This window comes from Mandrillus leucophaeus, unplaced genomic scaffold, assembly GCF_000951045.1.
Source record: "Mandrillus leucophaeus isolate KB7577 unplaced genomic scaffold, Mleu.le_1.0 Scaffold339, whole genome shotgun sequence".
NCBI lineage: Eukaryota > Metazoa > Chordata > Mammalia > Primates > Cercopithecidae > Mandrillus > Mandrillus leucophaeus.
Genome location: NW_012103576.1, coordinates 3,524,293 through 3,543,236, shown reverse-complemented (window position 1 = coordinate 3,543,236; position 18,944 = coordinate 3,524,293). Strand labels below are relative to the sequence as shown.

General features: G+C 51.5%; 1 protein-coding gene across 1 annotated transcript; it reads left to right on the top strand.

Annotated features, from left to right (window-relative positions):
- The first annotated feature begins 3,693 nt into the window (after positions 1-3,693).
- On the top strand, positions 3,694-18,944 carry SASH3 (SAM and SH3 domain containing 3). The gene is made up of 8 exons (XM_011988846.1): positions 3,694-3,954; positions 11,756-11,851; positions 12,212-12,358; positions 14,695-14,836; positions 16,082-16,230; positions 16,379-16,588; positions 16,735-16,885; positions 17,389-18,944. The coding sequence occupies exons 1-8, from the start codon at positions 3,898-3,900 to the stop codon at positions 17,577-17,579; spliced, it is 1,143 nt and encodes a 380-aa protein (XP_011844236.1). The 5' UTR covers positions 3,694-3,897; the 3' UTR covers positions 17,580-18,944.

Below are 18,944 nucleotides of genomic sequence, written 5' to 3'. Positions count from 1 at the left end.
GGCGGATCACGAGGTCAGGAGATCAAGACCATCCTGGCTAACATGGTGAAACCCCGTCTCTACTAAAAATACAAAAAATTAGCCGGGCATGGTGGCAGGCGCCTGTAGTCTCAGCTACCCGGGAGGCTGAGGCAGGAGAATGGCATGAACCTGGGAGGTGAAGGTTGCAGTGAGCCGAGATCATGTCACTGCACTCCAGCCTGGGCGACAGAGTGAGACTCTCAAAATAAAATAAAATTAAAATTAAAATTAAAAATACTTGGAGTGTGCTGGTATGGGAGCTGCTTTATCTGAATGTGGCCTACGATGACCTTTGTGTCTTTGGTAGAGCTACATCCACCCTCTGAGGGTTCAGGTTGATTTCACTATCAGTGGAATCCCAAAACACACACACACACACATGCACACCCTGCAATCCTGCAGTATTGGCACTAAATCAAGGTTCTTCTGCCCCAAATCTATACTTCTGGGTGCATCTTTATACTAAACTACTTGCCTCCCGGGGTTGTGGTAGGATTAAACATCTGTCAAGTGCTTAATGTAGTACTTGGTAAACAACAAGTGCTGGGCAAATGTAAGCTTGCCACACCACCTAGGATGTCAGCTCCCAGGTACGAGGGGCCCTGATGGCTATTTATTTTGTACCTCCTCCTGGGGTCTAGCACAAGTCTGTGCCCACAGCAAGTTCCTAGGTCCTGCTTGCTGGCCCATTATCAAGTTTAAGATGACCTTGTTCCCTGAACTACTGACTCGTATCACTTCCTTAGCTGAGGGCTCTGTGTACCTCAAACAACATAACCTGTGAAATGCAAATATGTTCCCCAGAAGGGAAAATCTATTAAACACGTGTTTAAGGGTCATTAGGCAGCAAGGACCTGGCCTATTGGGATTCAGCCAAGGCAATCTGTTGGAAGAGAAAAGCTGGGGGAAGGCAAGTCCCAATGGGGGGGGGTCCTGGACACTCCACCTCCACTGGCTCCGGTCCCCAAGTGGCGGGGAAGAAGTGTTGCTGATCAGAGGAGACAGATCTGAAAAGGAGAAAGAAGGAAGCCGTTGAAAACGCTTGCTCCCTTCTGTCCTGGGAGCTGGTCACCTCTCTGTATTTCTCTCCGAGGCACCCTCACCTCCCCCTCACTGCCTTTTCCCAAGCCTCCCCAGCCCTGTGCCCTGGTTTGCTGGCCGCCTTTGAAGGTTCTGCGGTTAGTGTGTGATCTTCGGTCGCTGCTGGCGCTGAGCAAACAGGAAGCGGGCACATCCTGCGAGGCGGCCAGGGACGCAGCCGCTGCGCAGGCCCGGAAGATTCTGCGACCTGCTTCCTCCCTCACAGCTCTGGCTCCAGGTGCCCCAGGCCACTACAGTGGTGTCTCCAATCCCAGAACCCTCTGGGGCTGCCCTCCTGCCCCTGGTCACGCAGAGCCCCAAAGGCCCGATGGGTTCCCTACACAGCTGCCAGTCTACTGCATATACCAAAAAGCCTTAACCAGTTACCATGATTGCTGGTGCCCCTGGGCCGCCTGGGAGGGACTTTCAGGGTGGAAAACACAGGCCAGTGGGGAGGAGATCTGGGGTGTGGAATCTTTTCATGAGTCTGCCTGGCAGGCTGAGTAGGCCAAAGAATGTATGGTTACAGCTTAGGGAAGAAAGATCTTATCTTCCCTGAGCTCACCCTGAAGGTTGGATGGTCAGAGGGCATAAAGCAGAATCAAGGAGGAAGTCACAAGAACATCTTGGGAGCAGGGGTGGACCAGCCCAGGATTTCACAAGTACCACAGACTCGAAAGCCTTAAAAATGTGCATACCTTTGACCCCAGCAATTTCTCTTCTGGGTATTTCCCCCAAAGAAAAAACTATGGATGTGAATATTTATCATAAGTATGTTCAATGAATAATTTAAAAATCTAAGCCAACCCAAGTTCATCAGCAGGGGCTTGGTGAAATAAGCATGGCACATCCACACAATGGGATGTTCCGCAGCCGTTATAAATCATGTAGTTGAAGAATATTTCATAGCATGAGACAATCTTGATACTGTGTTCAGCTGGCGCAGTGGCTCACGCCTGTAATCCCAGCACTTCGGGAGGATGAGGCAAAGAGGTCACTTGAGACCAGGAGTTTGAGGCCAGCCTGGGCAACATGGTGAAACCCCGTCTCTACAAAGAATACAAAAAGTAGCCAGGGTGGTGCGCACCTATAGTCCCAGATACTTGGGAGGCAGAGGCACGAGAATCGCTTGAACTCAGGAGGCAGAGGTTACAGTGAGCCGAGATCACACCACTGCACTCCAGCCTGGGAGACAGAGTGAGAGACCCCATCTCGAAAAAAAAAAAAAAAAAAAAGATATTGTGCTTAGTGTGAAAAAGCAGACACCAATAGTGTGAATTATGACCCTTTTAATTAAAAAAAAAATTTAAACAGCTTTATTGAGGTATAAATGGAGCTAAATAAACTGCACACATTTGAAGTATACAATTTGATATGTTTTGACATGTGTATTCCCCCATGAAATCACCACCACAGTCAAGACAGTGAACATAGTCATCACTCCTAAAAGCTTCCTGTTACCCTGTGTGATCTCTCCCTTCCCTTCTCTCCCCTCCCCTTCTCCCCAAATCAATTATCTGTTTTCTGAGCAGTATGATTTTTGTAAAAAGAAAAAAAATGTGTATAGACAGAGAGTAGATAGATGCTTAAAACAGTATAGAGGACAATGACGGGAAATTTTGAAATTTTTTTTGTTTATGTGTTTGTGAAATTGTATCACAAATAAAAATTGCTTCTGTAATAGCAGAAAGTTATTAAAGTTATTAAAATCTGCCACAGATAGCTCACAAAGTGAATATACTGCATAGGTGTTTGATAAATGCCTGTTGAATAGGATACTTGCTAGAGGCGTGGAGTTGGCTCAAGTGCTTTTCAGCTGTGGCGGTGATAAATATACTCACGCTGGCTGAGGGTATTGACTGGAGGGGTGACTGCTCTAGTGATGATGGCTTTAGGTGTGCTGATGGCTGTAGGAGTGATGGCTGCAGGGCTGATGACTGCACGGATGTGATGATTGTTGTAGGAGCAATGACTGTAGGGACGATGGTTATAGGGGTGAGAGGATCATGGGTGTGGTTGGTTGTAATGTCCGGAAGGGTGTCAGCTGTAAGGATGATGGCTGGAAGGGTGATAGCAGCAATGGTGATGACTGTAGAGGTGATGGCTGAGGGATGTCAACTGTAGAGGTGATTACCGTAGTGACTATGGCTATAGGTGTGCTGATGGCAGTGGGGATGGCTGCAGGCCTGATGGCTGTAGGGGTGATGGCTGTATGGTGATGGCTATTGATAGGAGTGATGGTAGCAGTGGTAATGGTCACAGGGGTGATGGTAGTGGTAGTGATGGCAGTGACGACCTTGCAGATGCGAGTTGACCAGGAGCATTGATCCAACAGGCAGATGATCCAACTTCTGGTTTCTGGATTCTGGTCAGTGAGATAAAGGGCTTGGGTACGCCATATAATGTCGAGTTGATTGTCCACCTCTGGGAGGATGGAGCAGAAGGACTGATGATGATTGACATGAGACAACAAGGTAGGGACTTTCTCTGACTGTTCAACCCAAGAGCCGTCTGCATCAGAATCTCTGGAGACTGAAGCTTGGACTTCCTTCCTCCCTAGGGGCCGGCAGGGGCTGCGATTGCTGTAAGAGTAGGTCACGTGTCAGGGCTTCCTGTATGCTGCTGCCGCCGGGTGTCCATGGCCCGCACCCCCAAGCTGCCACTGCAGCAGTCAGAGTGTCAGCTGAAGGCTCGGTTCATGCCGTGTCCCCAGGCAGTACTGGCAAGGCTGAGCAAGAGGCCTCTGCATCTTGACACCTAGGAGAGCAGGGACGGAGTCTCCCAGGGTGGAGGACCATGCTTCGCCGCAAGCCCTCCAATGCCAGTGAGAAGGAGCCCACTCAGAAGAAAAAGGTGAGGAGCATTTTGGGAACTCACATCTTCCTTTGCTCTGCTTTCTCGACCCATCCCCTCCAAGACTCTTGGAAGTGGGAAGAGCCAAAGGCCATATGTTGAGTCTGTAGGTGAGGGCCACTCACCTAGAGGGCAACGGGACAGGGACCCAAAGGTTACAAGAGTAACAGAAGTACAGAAGAGATGTTTAAAATTCTGGAGCAAAAGAGTTACAGAATAGATCCTTAGAAGTCTAGAGTCATGCAATTCAACCCTAGAAGGATCGGAAAAAAGATCTAAAATTATGGGCCAGAATCTTAGACTAGAATTTGAGAATGACAAAATACAATGCTCAAGCTGAACCCTAAGCCTGTACTTAATTCTTTCCCCTCTACGCTGGTCCTGCCACCACTTCTGCCCCGGCCACAGCCTCTCAGGAGCCATCTCACTCAAAGGGCCCCGCTGGGCTGCCCAGCTTGGAGCCATGATGCTCACAGGACCGCTACCCCCTCCTCCACTTTGGCCATGGCCCAGACCCTGCCCACTTGGCTCAGCTCTGTGGTAGCTCCCAGGCCCCACCAGAGATGGAGCCAACCTGGAGATGGGGCCTGACGCCATTCCAGTCTTGGGGGAAAAGGCGTCCGAAAGTGCAGTGGAATGCAGGGGCATACAGGTTCTTCCTGGGTGGGGAATGAGAAATGAAGTTGAGGTGGTGAGTAGGAGTGAAGGCTGAGGAGGGGGGATTTTAAAGACCAGGAGGAAAAACAACTGTCATGGATAGCTGAGGTGTTCATCCTCCTGGGACAGAGACTGGACTGGAAGATTCCTTGGACTCTGCCAGATCTAGGATTTCGTGGTTGAATTTGAAGATTTCCAGATTTCTTTGTTTGGGTTTGAGGATTTCTAGACCTAATTCTTTAATTCGATTGAAGAATTCTCCCAGACAGTCAGCAAGTATATCCTACACATCCAGTGGGATGCTAGGACAGTCCCAAAGCAGGCCTGAATTAGGTCCAAGAGGCCCAGGCTGTCCCCCGCCAGTTTTCCCTGGAGCTCAGCCCAGGTGCCCTATGGTGGATCCCCTTTGTCAGGGGAGCAGCTCAGAGATGGAAGCCAAGGCAGCTGAAAGACTGAGACTCAGGGCACTGGGGTGTGCATCCTGCCCCAGCTCTCAGGTCCTGGGGTGGCTGCCACTTCCGGCTGTATTCTCCCCACCCCAGCTGCTTCTCTAAGGTTGCAGTGGTGGTGGGCGGGGGAGGGGGGAGGTTCATGAATCTTCACACGGGCTCTGTCATCCCCGTCCAAACCCTGCGCAGCACTAGGCCCAGCAGGCCTGCCATTGGTTGCCACTCCTAAGCGAGCAGGGTCACTTCCCCTTGCTCTCTGACTGGTGGGGGTGGGAAACAGAGACTGCTCTATAGACACTGCTAGGCCTCAAACCACACCACAGGGGCAGTGAGCTGGAGGAAAGTGTGAGAAAGAGCTTACACTTTGACACTGGGACCCCGTGCCACATCAGGAGGACGTACCTAGGGGCACACAAAGCCAGAAGTCCCCTTTTTCTTTCCCAGCTTCAATTACCCAAATTCTGTGTTCAGCAGGCAGGTGGGTCCCTGGGATTTCCCCAGGTCTCTCCCAGGAGAAGCAAGGCCCATGGGGCTCTCTGAAGCCCATGTCCTTTAAGGGGTCCTTTTGGGGAGGGTAGTCCAGGCAAACCCCACCTCAAACTCTGCCAGAGCTGGTGCCAGCCTCCAGAGCTGGAATGAGCTTGCCTCCACACACTCTGCTAGCCCCAGACTGTGGAAATGCCACCCAAAAACCCAAGCTTCCAGAAGGTACAGAGCATCTTCCCCAGGCCCAGAGGCAGTGGACTGGCTCCATCACTGCTAGTCCCTTCCTCTCAGAGGCTGAGATGACGTGGTGGAGAGGAAAGCACAAAGGCAAGAGAGGCCTCTCTCTCCTGCCCCTGCTTCTCCTCTTGGGGCTGCCAATGGAGAATGTGCCAGACGGGGGCAAGAAAGCTGAGCTGGAATCCTACCAGGACCTTGGACAGCTCATTGACTTTCTTTGGGCCTCAGTTTCCTCGCCTCTGAAAAGGGGGATAACTCCTAATCTGCCCCCCTCAAGAGGCTGTAGAGATCACCCAAAAGAATAGATGTGAGAGTACCCTGTCGCATGTGTGCACGTGCACACAAGGGGGTGCCTGCTGTAGGCATGGGTGGGGATAGGGAGACACTGCAAAGAAGAATGAACCATGCCCCCAGTGCTGGCGCAGAGAACAGAAGACTTAATAGTACCAAGAACCACCACAGAGTGAGGGCTCATCGGATGCCAGGTATGGTGCTGTGCATCTCTAAGTTTGTTCACTCCCCACGACAACCTGGTGAGGTAGGGGCAGATATTGTCATTATCCCTATTTGACACCTGAGGCTCACAGAGGTGAAGCAACTTGATGAAGGTCACACAGCTGGGAAGCTGCCGAGCAGGGATCCAAGCCAAGATTTGTCTGACTCCAGAGTCTTGACCCCTTCTTTCTCCACTCTCTTGTCCCCCTGTTGATCTCAAAGGCGCTGGAAGAGTCTGATGAGCATAAAAGATTCAACCTATCAGCAGGAGAGTTCCGTGGGGCAGACCCAGATAGTTGTGGAATGAGTGACCTTCCAGCCAGCAAAGCAGACGAGGGTGCGGGCCCTCTAGAAGGGTAGGGCTAGGACACGGCGCCTCCCATGGATCATGAAGGATTGGAGAGGCCCCAGGGTTGGGAGACAGACCTCTTAGCTGCCCTTTGGAGACTTTCACTTCCTTCAAGTTTTTGCTCTGCGAGCCCTTTGATCTGATTTCACCCAAAGGCCAGTGTTGGGGTATAGGCAGTGGAGAGGGATTTTTCCTGGACTTGCTTCCCCTAAGGATGCTTCTACTCTACCACATCCCTGCTTTCTCCCTTCCTACAGCACACCTCTAGTATAACCCCCCCACCACCACCACCACCCCACCAGCATGCACTTTGTATTTTCAGTGGCTCCTCACTGCCCACAGGATACATGCCCCTGGCCTGGCTGGCAAGAGCCTTCCACAGCCTTTTCTACTCCACCACCCACCATCCCATCACCATGCTCTCAACATCTCAAACTTTCATTCTTGTTCAAACCCTTCCGAGCTCCACCTGGAGAAATCCTGCATGGCCCAGCTCAAATGCACCTCCTCCACGAAGCCCCGCCTGAGCCCTTCCCCCTCTGCACTCCCACCTGCTTTCCTTGGAGCTCTGTTCAAAAACCACCTGCATGCCATCACCACTATTCTCAATCCACTGCTAACTTCTACACTGGTGGGGCAGAGCAACAGCATGACCTCTGAGGTAGCACGAGCACAGCAATATACTTGGGCTTTCAGAGTCACAGACTTGGGTTTGGATGCTTGCTCTTCCTGAGACCAGCTGCGCCACCCTGCCTAGGGCACTTCATTTCGCATCTTGGTCTCCTCTGCTTTGAGGTGTGAATATGATGCAGAGCTGCAATGAGGCTGGAGTGAGCTGGCACACATGAAGTGCTTGGCAGGATGCCGGGCATGCGGGAGGTGTTTAGACCCTCATTGCTGGATTCTCACACATACAGAGGCGGGGCCTAGAGCTCACAGGGTGCTCAGTATATGCCTGGTACCCTGAAGGAGCAGAGGGAGTGGCTCAGGAGACCACTGGGGAAAGCCAAGTTTGCTCAGGAAGTGAGGGAAGAGGTTGCTGGCTGGGGTGGTGTGGACCTCTGAGAGATTGATCAGGGCATAGTTTCTGCATGGATGTTGCCTTTTAAGCTGGAATTGAAAAATCTTTCTATAGAAGTATAATATCCATACAGAGAAGTGGATAAATCATAATTGCTCCACCGAATGAGTTTCTGTAATGTGAACATCCCCATGTAGACAGCAGTTAGATCAAGAAACAACACTCTCAGAAGTCTAGAATCTTCCCTCATGCCCCTGCCAGTTACTACACGCCCCCTTTCCCCCAGGGCAACTGCTATCCTGACTTCCAACAGCACAGGTGAGCTCTGCCAGGCTTTGAACTTACAGGGGGAACCATATCATGTATATATACTCTTTGGTGGCCGGCCCCTTTACTCAACCATATGTTTGTGACACTCATCCATACTGTTGGGAACCTTTCTATCTCCGTCCTGGGTACTATTCTTTTGTGTGACTCTGCCACAATTAATTTATCCATTCTACAGATGATGGGCATTTGCGGGTTTTCCACTTACATTGGAAGGGGGAGAAACTACAGCTGACAGAGAGAAGGGCAGAGTATTCCGGGTGGGGAAATGCCCAGGGTAAGAGGCTGGAGGTAGGTTGTAGGAAAGAGTAAGCATAAACTGACATTCCACAAGGGACTGCTGTGTCAGACAATGTTCCAAGCACTGTATGCGTACTCGCTTATTTCATCCTCACAACAGCCAGATGAGGTCAGTGCTTTTGTCTTCATTCCACTAATGAGGAAACAGAAACCTAGAGAAGTTAAGAAACATACCCAGTTTACACAGTCAGTGGCAGAACCAAGATGGGAACACTTGCCCTGATGTGAAGTGGGCTTCAGAGAGGTTCGATAACTTGCTGGAGGTCACACATCCCAGAGTTGAACTTCTGAGAAAGCTTCCCTCATGCCCCTGCCAGTCACTACATGCCCCCTTTCTCCCACAGTAATCATTATCCTGACTTACAACAGCATAGGTGAGTTCTGCCAGGCTTTGAACTATAATTATACACGGGGAATCATATGGTGTATATATACTCTTTGGTGGCCCTACATTTCAAATGTGTTGTATATTACGTTTGAAATATACTAAATATATATTTGAAGCACACTAAATGTATATTTCAAATGTAATATGCAATACAATACATATATACTCAACAATATATATTTCAAATGTAATATACAATATAACACATATATACAATATATATTTCAAATGTAATATATAATACAACACATATATATACTCAATATATATTTAAATATATATTTCAAATGTAATATACAATACAATACATATATACTCAATAATGCATATTTCAAATGTAATATACAATATAACACATGTATACTCAACAATATATTTAGTAGATTTCAAATGTAATATACATTTGAAATGTAGCTCTTTCCAAGAGGCCCACACATTCCCCTGAGCCATGAAGTGAAAAGGGGGCCAACAGTGTATGGTACCACCTCCTCCGTCAGGCATGACTCCCAGGAAGTCCTCACCCCAAAGGGAAGCCAGCAGAAAAGCCAGCCAGGCTCAAGAATTTCAACTCAACCCTGAGTGGGGGTCACCTCTCCCTGAAAGGCGGTCAAGATATTTGGGGCTGTCCCTGAGGTTGGAGGTAGGCTTGGCAAAATGCCACCCTGGCGGGCCCTGAAACTCTATCACCCAAAGAACATGTGTTCGTCCTTTCCATCTCCCTGGGCTGAGAGTGTTCAACTGGGCCCAAGACCCAGCACCATCTCTATAGTCCTTTGTGATTATCTCCTCCCGCTTTGGACTAAAACTGAGACAGAGGGACCCTCGCACAAGGGCCTGGGAGCCAAAGGCCTCTCCTCCCAGCCCCCAGACTGCAGATTAATGACAGGAAAAGGCCTTGGGAAAGAGCTGCAATTAGAGGGCAGGCAGGCGGTGAGTTTACTCTTCCCCAACAAAGCCAACTTCCGGCCCCATGCCTGCCCTCCTGCTTGCTTTCCAGCCTCACCAGTCCCTAGGGTTTCGGGGGCGACTCTTAGCCTCCTGGTCTGCAGATCAGGCTGAGGGTTGGTGGAGAGAAGGCCACAATAGGCCCCATCAGCCTATAAATAGCAGCCTAGCCTGCCCTCCTTGGGCCCAGGCCAGCCCGATGCCCACCCTCTCTCCGTTCCCTCTTTTCCATACTAAGAGGAGGAAGTTATCCAGGCAGCTGCATCCTAGCCATACAAGAGGAGGAAATAAATGGAAGGTGGAGGAGAGAAGGGGAAAGAAAGGGAGAAAAAGAGAAAAGAATAGTGGAAGGGGACAACCAAGAAAGGAAGATGGAGGAGATGCAGGTGAACCAGAGTGGTCACCCTGTGGTCATGCTTCCCCCTCACACCCACCTATGGCCCCCTTTTCAGCTCCCCAAGGCAACACAGAAGAGGCTTTCTGACTGAGGCTGCAGGCACCCCACCCATCAGGCCCCAGTCGTGCTAGCGTCTGCTTGGCCTGACCACTGACCTAGTTTCTCATCAACTACCTCGCTGTGACTTTTAGGAATGTGTGACCCCTGACCCCTAATTGCTGACTTGGCTTTGGTCAAGACCCATCAAGAGTGCTAAGCTGCCACACTGCAGTCCCCAGGAGTTGGGGCCAATTATTTGTGTGTGCGTGTTGGTGGGGGGCAGGTGATAGTGCCCCTGCCCTGGGAGTTTGTCACTGGACACACACAACCCCTTTAGTAGGAAAGAGGATGTGAAACCTTCAACATTGTGTGGGTTTGGGGCTTCAGTTCCTCAAGCCCTTATCTCGGGTGTCTGCAGTCTATCCCACTCTATCTGTCTGGCCATCTGTGAACCCTGGTTCCTGTGTGTATCTTCTGGGCTCGACTGTTTATCTTGATATAGGCTCAGCCTTACCTTCTTGTGTCGAGGGCCTGTCCCCCTTGCCTGCCTTGCCCTGGTTTCTGGCTGCTACCTTGCATGTGCTCGCATATATATTTAAGAAAGCTCAGCCGGGTGCGGTGGCTCACACCTGCAATCCCAGCACTTTGGGAGGCCAAGGCAGGCGGATCACCTGAGGTCAGGAGTTCAAGACCAACCTGTGCAACATGGTGAAACCCCGTCTCTACTAAAAATAAGAATAAATAAAAATAAATTAGCTGGGCATAGTGGCTCATGCCTGTAATCCCAGCTACTTGGGAGGCTGAGGCAGGAGAATTGCTTGAACCCAGGAGGCAGAGGTTGCAGTGAGCCAAGATTGCACCACTGCATTCCAGCCTGGGCAACAGAGTGAGATTCTATCAAAAAAAAAAAAAACTCATATCCTGAAAACCATCTCATCAACACAAACCACAAACAATAATAGGCCATACCTAAAAGTCCAAACACTGGCAAACGTCACAGTTGCCAGCTCATCACATTAGTGGCTAAGATTAAAAGCTGAGAATAAAGAGAAAATGGTGCCTTCTACCAAATTAGCCCCAATCACGTATGTCCTAAATCTGTGGGCCCCTCCTGTGAGTAAGCCTCTACTGTGGTTTTCCAGAAAGTGTCATGCCAGGTCTTGCTGGCTTCTAGTCGGATTGTCTTGCTCTTATTAGGACACAAATTCATCAGGCTAGAGACACCAGTGTGTTTGTTCCTATCACTGTGACTGGGGACCTGGCTCAGAACACACCCAGGACATGGAGGCCAGAGCCACGGGTTTTGGGAGGGATTTGCTCAGTTACACACCAGGCGATGTGCTTGTGAATGCTGAGGTATGTCTCTAGTAGTAGATACACATTTACTCTGACTCATGTAGTCTTTAACTCCAGGATTCTGGGGACCAAACTTGAGGAATTGGTGGAATTTCAGGCTAAGTCTGAGGCCCGATTGAGGTGTGAAGCTCTTGAGGTCAGGAGCTTGGTCTGTGGCCAGGGCTGGAGTGAAGAATGGGATGAAACCAGGTAGCCCCAAGAACATCAAGGTGCTTCACCCACTAGCCTGGGGCTCTCGGGGCAATGTGGCTCTGCCAGCTCTGAGCTGTGGGTATTGCGTGATGGGGGGAGGCAAGTATGTGGGCCATCAGGCAGCCATTTAGCCCACTGATTGCAATACCCACGCTTTTTCCAGCTCTCTCTTCAGCGCTCCAGCAGCTTCAAGGATTTTGCCAAATCCAAACCCAGCTCCCCCGTGGTGAGCGAGAAGGAGTTTAATCTGGATGATAACGTGAGTTTCAGGGTGTCCTTGGGGGACCTGGCTGCAGGCCCTGGGTGGGGGAGTGGGGGTGGGAGGGAGAAAGGTGAAGAGGAGATAGAATTGTTGGGGCAAAGCCCCCTTTAACACAGAGGGTCCACCTCTCCCCACACCAAGCACTCCCCAGCATTCCTTTCAATTACAAATTAAATAGCAAACTATTTATAAATTTATAGGGCTAAGGACATGGCTGGGGCTAAGAGGGGAAGGGATGGAGGTCTCACAGTTCCACCCCCTCCAGCTTCTGCTGTGACCCCAAGACCTCTTGTGCCTCAAGTCCCGGACCCAGGCAGGACCACCAGGGTCCCTGGATTGCCTCTTTTGTTGTCACAGATTCCAGAAGATGACTCAGGTGTCCCCACCCCAGAGGATGCTGGGAAGAGTGGCAAAAAGCTGGGGAAGAAGTGGAGGGCAGTGATTTCCCGAACCATGAACAGGAAGATGGGCAAGATGATGGTGAAGGCCCTGTCAGAAGAGATGGTGAGGCCTGGGGACACAGGGGAGGGGGAGTCCATGGGGCCCTGGGGACCGCTCTGGCAGAATGTGAGCATGACCACCTCAATAGCCACTACTCAGGCCCGAAGGCCCTATTTGATGCAAGAAGAAAGGTCACATGGGAGAGGAAACTCACTCGTAGCCACAGACAGGCAGCCAGGCACCATCTTGAGGGTGCAGGAGGCTGGCGGCGGAAGGAGTGGAGTTTGAGAAGGGATGAAAGTCTGAGCAACAGGGCTGGGTGTGGTGGCTCATGCCTATAATCCTAGCACTTTGGGAGGCTGGGGCTGATCACTTGAGGACAGGAGTTCGAGACCAACCTGGCCAACATGGCAAAACCCCATTTCTACTAAAAATACAAAAATTAGCCAGGCATGGTGGCACATGTCTGTAATTCCAGCTACTCGGAGACTGAGGCAGGAGAATCACTTGAACCCAGGAGGCAGAGGTTACAGTAAGCCAAGATCGGGTCACTGCACTCCAGCCTGGGCAAAAAAGCAAGACTCTGCCTCAAAAAAAAAAAAAAAAAAGAAAGAAAGAAAGAAAAGTCTGGGATGTTTCTTGAGGAGGCGGGCCTGGGACAGTGGCAGCTTGAAGAAAGATGAGATGGCCTGAGGCAATCCATCCACCTCAAAGCTTTGCTTTGGAACTAGCCCCTGGGGTTGGGAAGGCCTGTTTTCTCTCATAGAATCCCTATAAGAGAAAACAGATTGGGCGCGGTGGCTCACACCTGTAATCCCAGCACTTTGGGAGGCCAAGGCGGGTGGATCACCTAAGGTCAGGAGTTCGAGACCAGCTTGGCCAAAATGGCAAAACCCCGTCTCTACTAAAAATACCATATATATATATATATATATATATATATATATATATATATATATATGCCAGGTGTGGTGGTGGGGGCCTGCAATCCCAGATACTCGGGAGGGTAAGGCAGGAGAATTGCTTGAACCTGGGAGGCAGAGGTTTCAGTGAGCCAAGATCACGCCATTGCACTCCAGTCTGGGTGACAATAGCAAAACTCCATCTCAAAAAAAAGAGAGAAAACAGCGAAGGTTGGCTTCAGCCCAGGGAGGAAAGTTGGCACAGACAGCTGTGGGGCAGGCATGACCCAAGTAGCTTAAATCACACAGTGGGTCTGGGGTGCCATGGCTCTAAAAGGAGCCACTGAGGCAGTGGTGTGCTGGAGTTGGCTCATAATGGGCTTAGAGCAGTTGGTCAAACTGTGGTCAAACTGTCAAAAATTTTGCAAGACAGTTGTTAAACACAACCATTATTAAAAATCAAATTAAAGAAACTTACAATTCGGTAAATTATATATTTTTTAAAAGGTACACTGGGCATTGTGGTGTACACCTATAATCCCAGCTACTCGGGAGGACGAGGCAAGATGATCGCTTGAGCCCAGTGAGAGTCCAGCCTGGGCAACATAGCGAGACTCTGTCTCTAAATAAATAAATAAATAAATAAATAGTGTTGTAAAAAAGAACAAAGGTAATACAGTAAGTCTTCAAAACTTATCACTTCCTAATTCTTGTGCTACCTTTTACTCTTATCAGTGCTGCTGAGGTTACTTCCATCCATAGCATCTTCATGGTGGAAATAGCCTCGCCCTCATTTCAGACAACACATTCAGTGATGTCAAAACGGTAGCTTGACATTGGCCGTGGCGGGGAGTGTTTACAACACAGGAATTGGCAACTCATCGGGGCCAGCTGTTAAACAGTTATCACCTCACTGAGGTGTGGTGAGGTGGGGGGAGCTCTGGAGTCTGGCCGACTTGGTTGTGGGTTCCCTTGGGACTTGAACCTGAATTCCCTTGGCCTGAGTTTACAAATGAGGAGTAAGTAACCCTTGGGCCTTACTCCTCATTTGCAAACTCAGACCAACAATACCACTTACCTTCAAGTGTCACTGTAAGGATTCAATGAAATGGCAGGCAGGCCTGGTACACAGAAGCACAGGCAAAAGTATTTTCCTCTCCAGCGCCATTGTCTGCCCAGTTGTGCGGTAGCAATGGCTGAGTCCAGGTTGTGCCACTGTGGTCTTTTCTGTACGTACATCGCCACTTGAGGCTGACAAAAGCACATCCACATGGTGCCCTGGTCGAACCTGTTTCTGCGAGGTAGCCAGGGTAAGGACTATCACTCTCATTTTCACAAAAGGGGAGACTAGAACTCAGAGAGTGCCATTCAGCCTGTAAGTGGCAGAGCTGGGGTTTGAGCCAACCCCCAGCTCTTCACCAAGCCCAGGCCCATTTCCTCAGCTTCATGCGCACCCCAGCAAGGCTCCTTAAAGCTTCCCGCCTACCCTCCCTGCAGGGAGACACTCTGGAGGAGGGCTCTGCCTCCCCGACATCTCCAGACTACAGCCTGGACAGCCCTGGCCCTGAGAAGATGGCACTGGCCTTTTCTGAGCAAGAGGAGTGTGAACTTCCGGTGCTCAGCCGCCAGGCATCAACAGGTGAGTAGGGGACGTGGGGGACACCTGCCGAATCTGGAGGAAAGGACTGGGTTACAGCCGTGCTGGTGGCACTCTGTCTGGGAAGGGGCTAACAGAAATGAATGCTTACTCTTTGCCTGCTGGGAACGTTCTCAGCCCTCTTCATATTAAATCTTCTCAACAACCCCATGGGGCCAGTACTGTTATCTTTGCTTTATTGATGTGGAAACGGAGTCTTAGGGAGGTTAAGTGACTTGCCCAAGGTGACCCAGTCTTGAACTCAGATGTACCATAGAGGAACTTCCACTTGCTATCCCCAGGCCCTGGAGAGGCCCACGGGCAGAGGAAGACTCTCAGTCACCCTCTTGGACCAGCCTGTCCCCACCCTTCCAAGGGGAGCTAGAGGCTACAGCTCTCTGGGCCTCTGATGCCCCAGGCCGGGGTGGGCGTATGAGGTCTCCAGCTGTGAAGAGTCAGCCTCTTGACCCTAGACCATAGTTGCTGGGCTCAGGGCATCACCTGGCATCTTCTAGAAGTCCATGGGGCAGGACAAGAGGTGCCAGCAGGGAACTCCTCCAGGCAGGGGCTTTGGGTTCTGTAGCCCCATTCAGCACTGCCTTTCTTGCCCCTCAGGTCCACTCCAAGTTTCCTGCTTTCTCTGGCTCCACAGACACTTCCCTGCCCCCCACTGAAAATCATTCAAAATGCCCACTATTCTGTCCTTCCCAGGGAGAAGGAGCCCAACTGAGTTTCTATGTGACATTGTAACTAAACATTGAGTTATTAAGCAAGGAAAGTCAAATATGAATGCAGGGGGTAGCTTCCTAGGTGCAGGGAGCATTGGAGTGGGAGGCAGGGAACATGGAGTCTAATGGACTCAGTGCCGCCAATTACAAAATGAGAAGCCTTGAGCAGTTCACTTGGTCTGTGTGACCTCAGATTTCCTCGTCTGTTCACTGGGGTGTTGGCCCAGTTGGTCTCTAGAGGCTCTCCTAATTTGCCCATTCTGTGGTCAGTGAGCCATTTCTCCTCCTGTTGCCAATTCTTTTCATGTCCAAGGGCCCAGAGGTGAAGCCATGCTCCTGGTGGGTAGCCAAGGGGGTGGCTCAGAATCCCTTCTGCAGTGTAAAGCTTGCCAGAGCCCAGCTGCCTTCCCAGTGTATACCTTTGGGATTTCCAGGCAGACCCCCTGGAAGGCACCTGCTAGGCACTGTCTCAGCTGTCCTAGGACAAAGGTGAGCCTCCTCCCTGCCCCATCTCCTGCAGGCAGTGAGCTCTGCAGCCCCAGCCCAGGTTCTGGCAGCTTCGGGGAGGAACCACCTGCCCCCCAGTACACAGGGCCCTTCTGTGGCCGAGCACGAGTCCACACCGACTTCACTCCCAGCCCCTATGACCACGACTCGCTGAAACTGCAGGTAAGGTCAGCATCCGGGCTTCTCTGGAGCCTGGCAGGCTGCGCCCAAAAAGGAAGCTGGACTGAACCAGACTATGAGAGTGTCAGTGGAGGCCAAGACCCCATCTCCTCTCTCCCTTGCTCCCTTCTCCTCTCCTCTCCCCCAACAGAAAGGAGATGTGATCCAGATCATTGAAAAGCCACCTGTGGGCACGTGGCTGGGCCTACTCAATGGCAAGGTGGGCTCTTTCAAATTCATCTATGTGGATGTGCTGCCCGAGGAGGCCGTGGGGCATGCCCGACCCAGCCGCCGACAGAGCAAGGGCAAGAGGCCCAAGCCTAAGACCCTGCATGAGCTGCTGGAGCGCATCGGCCTGGAGGTTTGAGCTTGGACCTCACTAGTATCTAGTATCAGGGAGACACAATTGACCCAGGGATGGGGACCAGGAAATGACAGTTATTTGGGGAGGATCTAGGCAGGGGTGGCTGGTAAGCAGCTGTGCCGGTGGCCTGCCTCTGCCCACAGGAGCACACGTCCACCCTCCTGCTCAATGGCTACCAGACACTAGAGGACTTCAAAGAGCTGCGAGAAACACACCTCAATGAGCTGAACATCATGGACCCGCAGCACCGGGCCAAGCTGCTCACGGCCGCCGAGCTGCTGCTGGACTATGACAGTGAGTGGCTTTAGGAGCAGCCTGGCGAGGGTGTGTGCCCGCCAGCATTCCAGGGATGGGAGGCTTGCCCTGGCCCTGCCCTCTGTCCACGCTCTGCCCTAGGACCGCTCTGCAGTGGAAAGGTATTTTCCACTTTGAATTAGGATTTCAGGGAAAGTGTATGGGACAAAGGAGTTGTAGGGATGATTGGGCCCAACCCACTTTGGATCAAAGGGGACCCTTAAGGCCAAAAAACGCAAAGCCTTACTTGAGGCCTCAAAGCCGAGTAATAACAGAGCCAGGATTCAAGCCCACTGCCTGGCTCCAGCTTAGTGCTAAAGAAGTGTGAGCTCCTGGACTGCGGAGCTGGCCTGGAAACAACAACTACCGGCTTCTAAGCTGGAAAGAGTGAGGAGAGGGGCAGGGTGGTGGCAGGTGCCCAGAGGGAGAGACCGCCTATGGTGCATTTCCCAAGGTCCCTCCCCCCACCCCCGTATTCTGTCTCCCTCTCTCGTCCCTGGCAGCTGGCAGCGAGGAGGCAGAAGAAGGCGCCGAGAGCAGCCAGGAGCCAGTGGCACACACAGTGTCGGAACCCAAGGTGGACATCCCGCGCGACTCAGGCTGCTTTGAGGGCTCGGAGAGCGGGCGCGATGAGGCAGAGCTGGCAGGCACTGAGGAGCAGCTGCAGGGCCTCTCCCTGGCCGGGGCACCTTGAGGTGGCGGTGGCAATAACCCAAGGCTGGGCCCCAGCTGCAGAGGCTGCAGGAGTGGGCTCAGCCTCCCGTGGTGGCCCAGGCCCTGAGGACTGGCACTGAGCCTGGCCCTGCTTCCCCAGGGACACTTAGGCAGAGGCCAGGCCAGGGTCCTACAGGTTCCAGGCTCAGCTGGAGTGGTTGGGGAGTCGCCCAAGGGCACATCCCACCTGCCTGAGCCCCACCCTCCACCAGCGACTGACAGCGCAGTCCCTCTTGGCACCAACTGCTCCCCCGCCATAGCCATGGCCACAGCAAGGGGGCACTGGGAGACCCTGCCCATGTCCCTCACCACCAAGGCCTCCAAATCCTCCTCATCCCCACACCACCTACCCCTGTCGCACTGCTCCTGAAAAGGGGGCCAAGTCAATGTTTCAGGTCAGTCTAAAAACCCTAGGGAAGCTGGCCATTTAGAAGAACCCAAAGTGACCATGGGTAAATCCAGTTCCCCTAAATAAGGCCTGAAGAAATCCACAAGTACCATTCCCACTTTCCTTCTCCTTAGCTTTCTTAGAGATTTGGCCACTAAATCCTATGAGACTTGAACCAAGTGGCTTCCTCTTTCTAGGCTTAGGACTGGTTGGGGTTAGAATGAATGATCACCAAAGGCCTTGCCTGCTCTGACATTCTGTGACATTAAATGTCTATTCTCCTGTTACCTGTGGCCTGGGACACCAGTAGGGTTTATCAAGGGGACCAGAGGGGCCTCAAGCTTTCAGATGAAATGGTTCCTCCTACCCACCCACTTTATTCCTCCCCATGTAACTCAGGACAAGCTGCAACTTCCCCCAGCTTAACACAATGCCTATACCTCACACGATATGCACCCTCCCCTTCCATTCCTGGCCCCCTCAAACGAGACTTCTCACAGGGCTGATTGCAGATGGTCAAACCTGGCTTCCAAGGACAGAATTGCCTCTCAGAAGCCAGTTGCAGATCTGGGTCCAGAGTTGGCCACTTGTGTGGGTTCTCACAAGCAAAGAGAGCACTAAACTTGACATTGGGGGTCCACCACTCCAACTTTGCTTTCTGAAGGTTTTGGTGTACACTGAGCCCCAGAAGGAAAGGAGAGTATCTGTGAGTGGGGGCCTCCCTTGACCCTGGTACCAAGTCTGTGCCCTGAATCCCCAGAGTAGCCCTTCCCTGGTGCCCAACTGGCCTGGGGACAAACAGCGTCCACTACATCTAGGACTGCCGGCTAAGTGGACACACTTCTTGACCTCCTACCAGGAACTTTGGTAAAAGCTAGCTTTGGGGAAGGGGTTGGGTGTAAATATGAGAGGGTGGAAGGAGACCAGCTGTTAGCAATAAACATGGGTAGAACTAAA